This window comes from Lepidochelys kempii, chromosome 2 (assembly GCF_965140285.1).
Source record: "Lepidochelys kempii isolate rLepKem1 chromosome 2, rLepKem1.hap1, whole genome shotgun sequence".
Taxonomy (NCBI): Eukaryota; Metazoa; Chordata; order Testudines; family Cheloniidae; genus Lepidochelys; species Lepidochelys kempii.
In genome coordinates, this window is record NC_136381.1 from 221,996,609 (window position 1) to 222,009,800 (window position 13,192).

General features: G+C 36.5%; 1 protein-coding gene across 2 annotated transcripts in view; it reads left to right on the forward strand.

The window, feature by feature from the left end:
- SLC25A13 (solute carrier family 25 member 13) overlaps positions 1–13,192 on the forward strand; it is a 131,778-nt gene that overhangs the window by 103,218 nt on the left and 15,368 nt on the right. For both annotated transcript variants that reach the window (XM_073333879.2, XM_073333880.2), the window contains one exon: positions 10,722–10,862. In XM_073333879.2, the coding sequence (XP_073189980.1) occupies positions 10,722–10,862 (141 nt within the window). The remainder of the gene's footprint in view (positions 1–10,721; positions 10,863–13,192) is intronic.

Here is a 13,192-nt window from a genome sequence, read left to right on the forward strand (position 1 = left end):
GAAAGCCAATTTTATTTTGAAAAATGGTTATTCATATTGCACATAGCCACTTAGGGCTGTTACTGGTTAAGACATTAAATAATTTTTTTGATACAGTAACACGAATCATTGTCTCATTTGGATCATAATCACAGAGTAAAAACTCCAGTTGCATTGTGATTTAAAGTAAGACTGACTTTTTTAAGAAGACGTCTGTGTCATAAAACGTTGGGATGAATATTCTGCTTGCTTGCATAAATATTAGTTTTTTTTGTAAATGAAGTGGTGGCAAAATGAGTAACTTGTGTTAATTCTGGAAGTAGGAGCAGACATTTAAGTTGCTGAAAATAAAATATATATAAAAAATACAAACAGTTGGTCACTGGATTGTTAGCAAGAGTAGGAAAAATAAGCAGTATGACTTAGAATAAATGCCTATACAAAATCTCTAAACACCCATATAAATCAGTAGCCTGAAACTTTGTAAGAAACATTACAAAGCAAAATGTTGTTCTTCCCTTAATGTGCAAGTACATACAGTGTTTCCCAACACAGCATCTGTGTCTCCTCACTATTAGCTGATTTTAAATCATGTAGCACAGTACGATTACAGCTCCCGTACAGACTTGTTTTTATTTAAGTTGTTGAGATAGATTTAGCTATATATTTCTAGAGGTTTTATGTTTATAGTAATAAAGCTGAGACATACTAGACCTGCATGGATAATCCCAACTCTCCCATGGAACGTAAAAATTAGATGTTATAGAATTTTAGGGTTTGCTTAACTAGAAAGTGTGCAAAATTCTTGTCAACAATAGTGTATAAAAGGTAAATGCACTAACATTCCATGGAAGTTGTGATAAATAATCAATCCCACTGCAAATTCTTAATACTGTTACTTACAAAGTTGCTTTTGTTTTTGAAGGTAATAAAGGTCAGTCTAGTGGTGTCCTGTGAGTTGTGTTCTCTCTCTAGCATATTGTAATCAAGGCACAGAGCTAGAGAATTACAACTGCCAGAACCTTCTTGGATGTCTTGCCTGCAAGAATCCAGAAACTCTTACAAGATTGTAGACTAAAGGAAACTGGAGGTGCCATTTCTGTTTTCCGTGTGCAGAAACTTACAACTGATAAATTTATTATATTTGGCTGAGAAATCTAGGTTATGGATAAAAAGAAACTCAGAGCTATATGCCAGGAAAAAAAATGTGTGTCAGAGAGAAAATAGAACAGCCTCATTCTTCTTAATGCTAAAAGTTCTCATAAGTGTATTAAGGTTGTTAGAGAAATAATGGTGTTCTTTATGATTGCTGATATTAACTTTGAAAGGAAACTGAGTACACTTTTTTGAACTCTTTAACAGATTAACTCTAAGAGGTCTATTCTCCCATCGATACATGCATATAACTTCCATTAGTGTCAATGGGAGTTGCACATGCATATAAAAACCCAAGATTCACTTTTCTGGTTTAAGGAGGAACTGGGGAAGATCCAACTTTATTTTCATTGCCAATTGAAATTAAAGCTGCCTATTTATTTATTTGCTTAAAAATCCCTTAATTTACATTTAGCTGTTAAGTGTATGGCCTTCTTCTATGACTTATTGTGTGTGAATACATTTTAACTATATATTTAAAACATTAACCTCTGGTACATATATCTAGATCTAGACTCCAATTTAATTTGAGAGGTACTATTTGGTAAAGCCAGATGTGCTTTAAAACCGTTACATTTGAATTGTTTCCAATTAATTGTTCATCCAACCTTAGTTTTAGGTGTTGTGTTGAAGAGTGGTGGCAGTATAAAGTAACATAATATTCTATCCAGGTAATTGTAGCAGAAAGTCCTCTTATAAGAGAGGGAGAGACTGTGGTATATATTTATCCATCTACCCTTCAGACTAGATGAGGAATTCCAAGCCACCTTTCCTTGTAGTTTTGGATTTTTCTCCCACCAGTTCACTGAATCTTTCACCCACCCTTATTTGTTTAAAATTACCTTTCTTAAAGTATATAGGGCATGTTCATGTACACACACAAAATACCTGTTCCAAGTGATGATTTCTCTGCAGTATATATACTCTTATTTTAGGCTTGTTCATTTAATGTATATTTTACAGATCATAAAACAATCGGGGGGAGGGGCAGCATGGTTTTAAAGTTAGATTTTCCAAAACCTAAAGCATACAATCTTTTTGGACTATAAAATCCAATTTTTTCATTGAATGTGCTTAATGTTCTGCACATTTTAAATATTTAAAACATTGTTTTACTACTATATTGTGAAAGTTTATTGTATTGACATGATATTTTATAAACCCAAAAATATAATTTGTTTTAAATTACCTTTATCTGCATTGCACTTTCCAATCCTCCTTTTAAAGGAAGCTGAAATTTTTAGTGTTAACCAGTACAGGTCCAAAAACCTAAAATCTTAAATCCAAATCAGGAATTCGGATCCAATTATCTAATAGAAACGGGAAGATACTTATGTGATAATACCAAGAAATAATGGATTATAGTTTTAATACAGCTACCATGCCTTAAGGCATGGAAGGTCTGTAAATCATTAAATGATACCACTAGTAGTCAAAATAGACAAAAGTACAGCAGGCAGAGCCAGATGTTAACATATTTGACAGGGCTGTAACTTAATTGCTTTTATAACACCAATCAAGTAGGCTCCACTTCGATTTCTTGGCTAGCCTTCTGAAGAACAGTTTTACCTGTAAAGTGGAAAATAGCAAATCTACTGTTTTTCCATTGCAGAACTGGTCAGAGCTTTGTAAATAAACCACCGTTTTCTGTTTAGCCGTGTTGTTAAAAAATGAGGGTGAAGACATCTCAGCAACTTGTATCTATTTGACTCAGAAATTATTCAAGCAGGACTAACTTCAATTCTGTTTATGGATTGTTTAATGTGAATGTCTGAGGGAGCATGTTCCCCAGTTTTTGCTACATATGGACACTGAGGAAGCTTTAAGTGTTCGAGATTGCAGTGTGGCAACTTTGCCGTATAGACTATCCAAACTAAAAACCTTTAACCAGAATTGGAATAACTACCCCTCAAAGGAGCGACAGACTGGGAAAATGCGACCTGTCATTATGAGTCTGGCTCCTTTGCTGGGCTTATCAATGTCCAGTCATAAGCAGAGTGAGCCAAGTGGTGGTGATCACAGGTGTATTGCACATTTTCAGTGGCAAATGTACATGTACTGCATACAATGCCCATTGCTGGAGAATGCTATCCACACCCCTCTATAGATAGTACAACCAGGAAGAGGGTGAGCAGTAGTTGGTGAAAGAGTAGAGCTCTCCACCTTCCTACCAGTCAGGAGATACGTGGATCATCCTTCTCAGCAACTGGGAAGGGACAAAGAAGTCAAGTCAAGAGCTGACTGTTCTGGGTATCTCCCCTAGAGCTGGTTGAAAAATAGAAAAAGAACTTTATGAAAAAAAGTGAAGCAACTTCCATTTTAAATTATTTGAAATGGCTCCTTCTTCCCCCCTCCAAAATTAACTCCTCTTTTTAGCCAAAACTTTATCAAAATGGTTATCAAGACTTTTCATCTACTGAGCTTCTGGATTTTCAATAATCAGTTTACTGAAAAATCCTGCTTTTCAGTAAATGAAATATTTTGATAAAAATGTAGATTAAAATGTGAAAAAGTAGTGGAATTTTTAAAAAAATCATTAAATCTTTCATTTTTAAAAAGACACTTTTCAAATAATAAACTTTTTGTCTGAAATTTTTGAACAAGCTGTTCTCACCAAAATACTTCCCCTCAAGTGCTCTTATGAAAATGTGTCTTGAAGTCTATCTGGCCTCCTAGCTGGTTGGCACAATTTTCAAGCGTGGGTTTCAGTAATCTGGGACAGAGCTGACTTCTCCAAAACCCTGTAGATAGGAAAGGAGATGCCCAGTGTAAGGGCATGTATAGCGATCCTCTTTTGATTTTTTTGGTATTTGTGAAACAGGACTTTTGAAGAGACTAAGGTTGTTTTAAGACCCTGGACTGGGATTCGGTACATCTTAGGTTGAGTGTCTGGTTTTGTCTGCGTTACCGCGGGCAAATCACATAATCTGTTGCCCATATATGAAATGAGGATGATGCTTCTTCCTTTCTCTCTTTGTGTATCTTGTCTATTTAGTTTCTTATCTTCCTCAGGGAAGGGATCTTCTTTACTATGTGTTTGTACAAGGTACGGATGGGATATATATATATATGCAGTGTGTGTGTGTATATATCTGTGTGTATGTATATATAAATAAAAACAATGGTTGCCATTAAAAAGGCAGTACTGATTCTCATTTACTGCATTATTTCTCCATCCTTATAATAGGAAATTACTACTATACCCTAGGCAACACTGTGCAATAACTATTGAGAAATTTTGACATATTTCTTATAGCTACCAGCATAGGACCCCTCTGATAGGCCATACTAGTTACAAAATAATATTTTGATCCAGAGTGATTTAACCTCTGTATTTTGGTAGTGCCTGAAGGCCACAACCATTGTGTGGAGCAACATAATAAATGACAGTCCCTGCACCAAAGAGCTTTATGTCTAAAACCAAGACAGGAGAATGGAACACATGAGCAGTCCAGGGTGGAGGTTGAGGAAGGGGGTAACAAATAACTATAATATGATATGCACAATTGTTAGCTGGTCCATAGTAGTGATCACAACTCTCCACAAGCTTTGGTTGTACTTTCCTGCATGCATTACAGAAGAGGTGAGTTTTGAGGAGGCACTTGAAGGAGGAAAAAGTGACAATAGATATCCAGCCAGCTGTAAAGTGTAAGCAATCTCCAAATACCCTTTGCCGAGAGTAGAGTGTAAAAGAGATCATGGGTTGGAGATGATGGAGGTCAGAGCAGTTAAAATTACATTTCACAATTACTGAAAAAATCTGTGGAAGGAGAAATCTTCATTTGGGCAAGGGGTCATTTAAATTCACACCACGTACAAATCCACAGAACTTGCTTCCTGAAGTTAAGCTTGAATTTACACTTGATCTTTTCAATGAGTTCCTAGCAATTTCCACTTGTGAAGAAGGGTCTCAGTTAGTCCATAGGTGTAAAAAACTCCAGTTACACTAAGACATGAAGTTCCCATTCTTTTTAATGTGGCGGTGATGAAATCCTACTTATGATTGTAAAATACTTACAGCACAGCTAGGTGACTTTTGACCTAAGTAGTCAAGTATAAAACAGACAAGTTGCTTCTTACATTGATGTGTAGTTAAAGTGGTGTGTATTGAGTTAATATTTTTTCCATGGGGTGGAACCCCATTTTCTTGTAAACAAAAGAAAAATACATAGACTTTTTCCACTCTTCCTTTTCCACCCAGAGAAGCAGAGTGAAATTAGGAGAAGGGGTATGATAGATGCATCTAGACTACTGTACAAGGCTATACTGCCATTTAGAGGTGGTCTGATAATGTCATAAACTCCAAGATCAGAGTAGTGTCACTTATGGGGAACTGTAAAGAGGAAAACATTAACTTATATTTTTTTAAAAGTGCAATTTTTTTATATTGTGCCCATATATGAAGGCACGTTAATCATTTTATAGTCATCATGGTTTGTACAGTTGTGTGTTATGTATAATTCTTGGATGATGGACATATTCAACTTTTAGTCTCATGCCTTCCATCAAATAGAGAGTATAAACATTAATATATTATCATTAAAAACCACTCAAATTGTAAGTTTAAGTGATGCTTTAAAAACAATAAAAATAAGTTATGTCTTTACATCAGTTGTTGGATCATTGCAGTACAGTGTAGTTTGCAGAACCTGCAAAGGATTTGCTATACAGCACTTTGAGGTGAATTCCCACACATTGGTCACACTCCTCTAAGGATGACATTACTACTGTGGCTGCAGATTTTCTTCTGTTTATCTGAAGTAGGACATAAATGGCAGGATTGATTTTTGGGCTGATTTATGTTATAGTAGCATCCTTATGGGTTAATGAATGAGATTTAAAATATGATTTTGAAAGGAGGAGAATTTCAACCCAGCAATTGGATGCAGCGAGGTTGAGCCCATCCATGGTTTGTATTGACACAATTATAACTCAGCCTATGGAAGGCTTGTCTTCATTAGTTGTGAAGGAATTTTTAACCTAAGAATGTTAGGATCTGTGAAAAGGAATGTGTTTAACTTTTTTAACTAAAGCATTTGTACTTTTAAATAGTAGTTTAGATGAAGTAGAAAGAAATTCAGAAATCCTGCGGAATGTAAATTTTTAACTCTAAATGAAGAAAAAATGGGTGTTATCAGGGTATAGTTAAAAGGTAAAACGTATATTAAACTGTTAATAAAATTTACCCAGAAGGGATCATGTTGTATAGTGCTCATAGAGGGGAGACAATTAAGCTTAAGTATTTTGGATTTAATAGCTTTTAATTCTTTGATGGTTTGACTAAGCATATTGTTTACAAAGTCTGCCTTTTTTGTGCAGGCTCCAGCAATATTAAAATAATTTTCTACTGCAAAGATTACAAAAAATGGATTTAAAGCCCCTGACCATTTTTAAAAGAAAAATGACAGGAAGATATTTTACATGAGGTTTTTGTCTCAGTGAGTTCCGTAAATAGACAATACCAGCAACTAAGGTGTACTGGAGAAAACAGATGAAAGTGGCTAGTCTTGTTTCTCCTGTTGTGGATAAAGAGAGGCAGATACACTTGTGATTACAGCTACTGGACTGGGTTCTGTTCCTGGCTCTGCCACAGAATTGGTTTGTGACTTTGAGTGTCTAACTTAATCTCTGTTTCAAATTCCCTATTAGTAAAATGAGGATAATGATACTTACCTGATAGGTGTGTGGAAGTGTGAAAGGGAAAAGAGGATTTGTGTGCAGTTATTTTGGTTTGGTTAAGAGACAGAGCAAGAAACAGGCCAACCTTAACCCTAATAACGAGATTTGTAGAAAGGGGGTTTGTGCAAGGCGGATGGGAAAACTACAAGGGACCTTGCTTTAAGATAAGAATGGAATGCAATGTTGACTAAGATAATGGGAAGAAAAATGTATAAACAGGACACAGCTATATGTAACGAAAGGGTATACATATTGCTTTATATTGTTTGTACTTTGAAGATTTGCCTAAGGAGAGACACACTGTCCAATTGCTGTCTTTCCTGCAATTGCATGAATAAATTGTCTGACTTGTTGCAAATAACCTAAGAGTGAAGACTGAGTTTTCTTCCACAGGTGTGTTGTAAGGAAATGGTCTTTAATGTTTGTGAGGCTTTCATACGGTAGAAAGGCCCATCAATACTAAACAAGTAGAGAATGGTTTAATTAGGAATTATTCTGGCCTTCTACACATTAGCCCTTTCCTCCTAAAATTTCCCACCATTGGTGTTAGGATAGAGTAGATACCAACGTTTCGGGCTAGTTGAACTCCACACCGGTGTATGGCAGTGCTACCACTGGAGGTGTACCAGTGCGAGCTGGTGTTCATACAGCCTTGGAATTTTAGCTGGTGAAGAAGGGGTGTGGTGGAAAAAATGTACGCAAACGTATCTTGAACCTTTTAGTCAAGTACAGTCTAGCTCATAACTGTGAACTGTTAACGGTTGGACTTTTGTAGCGAGGTACAGCTGCTATGTCTTTGGTCAAATCTGTGTGCAAGGTAAGCTCAACAAATGACAAAAGTTGTAAGATGTTTTAGGGGTTCTAGTTAACCTCTCTAAGAGTATTTTCTTGGACTTGCCACTTGAAGCTGTTTCTACAGAATAGTCTTCCTTTTCTTAAAACCTTCTATATGGGCAGGATAAACAAGTAATCACCATTTGGCTTTTGGGTCCTCAGTAATACTTTGCTCTTCTAATATCACCTTCTGTCTGTAGACCCCAGAGGGTGTCTCTACATGGCAATTTAAACATCTGCGACTGGCCTGTGTCAGCTGACTCGGACTCGTGAGCCTCAGGCTGGGGGACTGTAAAATTGCAGTGTGGACATTTGGACTCAGGCTTGAGCCTGGGCTGTGGGAGCTTCCTCTCTCACGAAGTCCCAGAGCTCAGGCTCCAGCCCAAGCTCAAACGTCTACAGTAGCTAAAATGGACCAGCTGCAGGTGTTTCATTGCGGTGTAGACATACCGTGAGTGCTTTACAAATGTAAGCAAATTAAACCTCCCAATATGAGGAAGCTAAGTGGTAGAATCCCCATTTTGCAGATTGGAAATTGATTCAATGGAAGGGTAAGTGCCCAGAGTCACTAACACTTAATTCTGTATATGTCGTAAGTGGCCGTGCAACTCTGAGACTTGAACTACAAGACACAGCTTTGTCATATATATATATATTATTTCAGAAAGACACATCTGCTTTATACATACCTTTCATTGTTCCTCAGAACTGAATCTGTATCCTTGCTCTGGCATTCAGATTTACATTTTCAGCATTTTTTTCAGTTTTATAAATTGAACTTCCATTTTGTCGTCGTCTTTTGGATTTTGATATTTGGTTTCCTGTTAGTGAAAATAAAAGAAATATGTGTACATTCAGTCAGGACACAGTGAACTGCAAGGAAATTAGGTCTGGAGAAAAATGTGCAGAAAAAATAGTTTATTTTGCACTAATGTAAATCTGTTCATATAGGTGGAATGAAGTTTATCTGATCCTCAAAAAAGGGTTGAGAAGTCTGAATTTTAGTTATAGTATACTGTGCTAGGACAAATCTTTTACCTTTTTTAAAAAATCTTTGTTCTACAAGAACAAATGTCTTTAAAACTAAAGTATAGAAAAATTACATAAGATTGTGCCAAGGACTGAAGATTTATGTAAAGCAGGAGCACTGACTTATAGCTAACTCTGGAAACCAAGTGGTGAAAAGAAAAGGGGTAAGGCTTAAAATAATGTTTTTTCAGAGGAGGTCTGTGATGATGTATATTCACAAATGAATATAACACATTACATTTAGGATTTTTCTCTTCCTCAAACGGAAAAATGTCTAATTGCATGTAGGAATACTTAGTATGTATTGTGCCTCATGAAGTGAAGCTTATGTAAAATAGCTTTTTATTTATGAGTCACCATAAAGGCTTTCCAAGAATTTTGTTTCCTGATTTTTTGGGAGGTGTGTCGATCGGGAGGAAACTGTGATTGCAGCAGACTGGCTGTTTTATCACTAATATTTTGTTTGAAGAGTATTTCTCATTAAAATACAGAATTGAGGTCAGAGTGCATGCTGAAAAATTTCTGATTTCTGTTGTCAACAAGAATAGCAGTTTTATGCGTATCAGTATGCTGGTTTGGTAGAGGCAGCTAAATTATGCCAATTTGAAAGTCAAAACCAATTGAGCTGCACAAGAGCATGCTTTTTATGGTCAAAATAGGAAACATTAGGGATGTTTTGGAGGTTATGTAAAAACTTTAATTTGTAACCACACAATATAAGTGCAGTCTAAGCGGGAGGCAAGAATAGTTGCGTATGCCATTTGCTGTTTCTTTGGTGTATTAGTTAAATAGCGTTACAGCACACTTTTTGTTGGAAGATGGTTAATGTGTGCCATTATTAATTTTAAAAACCTGCAGCCTCTTCTCCGCTCCCCCCGAACAGGTGCCCATAGTGCTTCAGATATGCTACTCTTTCATTTATGGCTACTTTGATTTTGCTATTTCATTCTAAAATATGATTTTTTTTTTTTTTGCATTAGTTTTTGCTTTTCATGCAAATGTGGTAGCATACCTGGTACGGAAGCAGGATATAATACTTTTGTTGTATAAGCAAATTGATATGTGTTGGAAAAACTGTCCTCAGAACTTTGGATTGGGGTTTGAATGAATAATATTGCTTCTACTTAATTTAATGTAATACTTTTTTGTAATTTTGATGCAGGAATGAATCTTTAACCAGATCTGTCAATATAGTCAAAGTGAAAAGGCTGCATGCTGCAGTAGTTATCCTGATTAAGATTAACTTTAACAGAACTAGTTCAGACTCTAAAATACTTGTCCATTTTAAAGACCGTTACAAGTAGTTTAAATCCATTTGTAAGATTTAAAAAGAATATATAAACCCAGTTTACAAAGAGAGATTTTTTTATTAATAAACTTCTTGCAGTGCTGCAAAATAACTAATGTTTTGCAACAAAATAATGATCCTGTGAACAGATTCCTGAAGACGGACTAAAATGACATTTGATGATGATCAAATTTTGCAGTTTCGTAACTTCTAAAAAGCATAGGAAATTCACTGCTCTAAATTCATATGTTCTCTAGTGTTCTCTGAACGAGTGCCAGAATTGTGAGAGAGATCCTGCCAGACCCTGCTTTTCAGTAGCATGTTTAAGTACTGGCAGGCAGATCTCAGTTTCTTTACTTAGTTATTAATTCTTCCTTTCATTTTATTACTTGCTTTACAACGTTCTTGGCTTGTTGGTATTGTGAAAATTGATGTTGCTGAATGTTTTCTTCTAACAGCAACTGAGCTAGTGTCTGTACTGTGGTACAACTGAGCTAGTCTGATTGATGTACTGCAATGTTACTAATATATCTCTCTCCTTCTCCGTTCCCTCATCCTCCACATTGAGTGGGGGTAGATGTTTGACCTTGTGGATTATAATGCATTAACTAATTACTACTAAAAATCCATAATTTGTAATGGCTTAGCTGACTGTACCAGGAATGAAACTTCTTTCTCTTGAATGTTGCAAGATCTTCACCACTCACAGTTTAATGTGTTCGCATGTTCATCTTTCCCCTTCCCCTTTTACTTTCAGGCTGGAGGTTCGCAAGTGATCTTCACAAATCCACTAGAAATTGTCAAGATCCGATTGCAGGTGGCTGGCGAAATTACCACTGGTCCACGAGTTAGTGCCCTCACTGTATTACGGGACCTAGGCTTTTTTGGCCTCTACAAGGTAACTTTTTATTAAATGTGAATTGAAATCCAATACTTAAGAGCCTCTGTAAACAAGAGACATTAATTTAAGTAGATTAATTCCATCATGCTTAGGAAGGTTGATGTACAAATATGATCAGTATAGGACTCATCTTTGCTTCTTTACTGCTGCATGAGATGGCTACATCCTTATTCTTTACTTAACAAAAAGATTATATGAAATACTGTAGCAATAATGTTTGCTTGTAGGCATAGTCCTAGATTTCTCTCCCCCCACCCCACATGCGCACACAGACACACAGGGGAGGGGTAGGGGTAGGGGTAGAGATATGGCAATAAAAAGCATGGAATGTTGTGGCCCTCTAGTGTTCCCTGCATATACCTAAACAGAAAAGCTGTGGAAAAATATATGCATTCCAATCATAGCTAGTCTTTATCTAATGTTGTGCGTTTAGAATTATTGAAACATTGTGAATGTAGAATTATTCAAAACTATCTGGCCAGATCGTCTGCTAGCTTAAATCGGTATAGCTCCTTTGACTAGAGTGCACTGCTTTACTTCATGCATCTAAGGATCTAACCTAATGTCCTACCCAAGCTATAATAAAAATTAACTGTTTTCCAGAGTGTAAATGACTTGATTTTAAATCCACTCTTGAGGTGTTAAAACGTAGAGACACGTTTTTTTTGGAGTTGTGGTTTTGATCTGCTGCTATGTTTCACATACCAGTTTATCCAGATGTTATAATTAATTTTAGTGATAAGCATTTAAGTGCCATATAAAACTAGTGTAGAAATACAGCCAACAGAACCAAAGAGGCTGGCATAAGGGCTAACCCCATAGTTTTCTGGCAAATTTTCCCTGCCAGATTAATGGACCAGTTAGTAGAAAGGATAGGGATGGGATTGTTTATTTTTATGAGTGGGCACAGAGAGCCGTGCATTGTAGCCATTACCCATGTGAGCAATCCACACTCAAGCGGGTAATCTAGTTCTCAGTTTATGCAAATAAGGGCAGCCAGGTTGGAGCTTGTTGTAGATAAGCATGGAAGGATAGGACATCTCGTTGTTCATAACGTTAAAAGTCATGTCTTAAGTTTAACCGCAGGACAGAAAGTAATGGCTATATTCTAGTAGTTCTCAAACTTTTTATTCCGCAGTGTACTGTGTAGAGAAGCAGGATAGACCACCTTCCTACTGTACATCCCTAATCCAGTGTTTGGTGGCGTAAAGCAATATTTTTCTGTATTTTTTGTAGTGATGTAGTTTTAAACTAAAACAAAGGACAGCATGAACACCATCTGAGTACTGAAAAAAAAAGTGCCACCAAATTTGTGTGTCATTTCCATTTGTAGTCATACAGTTCTTAAATTGTTCTGTTAACATCACAATGGAGAAATTGGCATATGTGAGCATACGTGGATGATCTATGTGTGTTTTGGCCTGGAGAGCAGTACAGACATCTGAATAGGACTTAATGGGGAATGGTTTCTCCCTCTAAATTGACTTGCTAATTTTTTGGCCATCTTACTGTAGCTGATCCTATTGTATACCCGTCCAATAGATGACATTATGGTGTTGCTTGGGGCCAACATTACAACTGAAAACGTGGCTGTGTTAAGCATTCCACATCCCTAAGGCTATACAGGCTTAGAGGACAGGTAGTGAACTCTACATATTCTAGTTGAAATGAATTAGAATTATGATTAGAAAGAATGCCAAATTACTTGATTAGAGTAGACTGTATAAATAACTTTTCTGAGCAGCCAGTACTAGTTGCATGCAACTGGTTGTATTTTTTTTATTTTAAACAGCATTATCATCACAGGTCGTTGTCACTTAATTTTCATATCTTGGTGTAGAAGCTTTGGAAATATTTGTTTGCTAGGCACAGGACTTTTTGTTAACGGTTTATAATGATGATTTCCAAATGTAGTTTTGCTTCTGAACATGTACCAAGTTGAATCACACGTTGCTGTGCTAAATATTCACTTAAGAGACCAGCTTTTAACCACACTGTGAAAGCCAGAGAAGCCTATTTTTTGTCTCTGATTTTGTCCTTTTATACGTATGTGGAATTCAGTGCCCATGAAACCTTGACAGTCCTGGCCATCAAAATAACACTTCGCCAAGGAACATATACAGTATACACAATGCAGTAAAGCTATTCCAAACTCCTGCACCAGTCTTCCTCACCCCGACCTGGAGAGGCTTTGGGGTGAAAGTAGTATTCTTCTGAATTTTCTTAGACAGCACAGATGAAACTGGAGTGAGATCAGTAACTCACTTGACATAAACCACCAGTCAACCATCAGAAACTACTGCCCCAAAGTATCTACCAATCTGGAG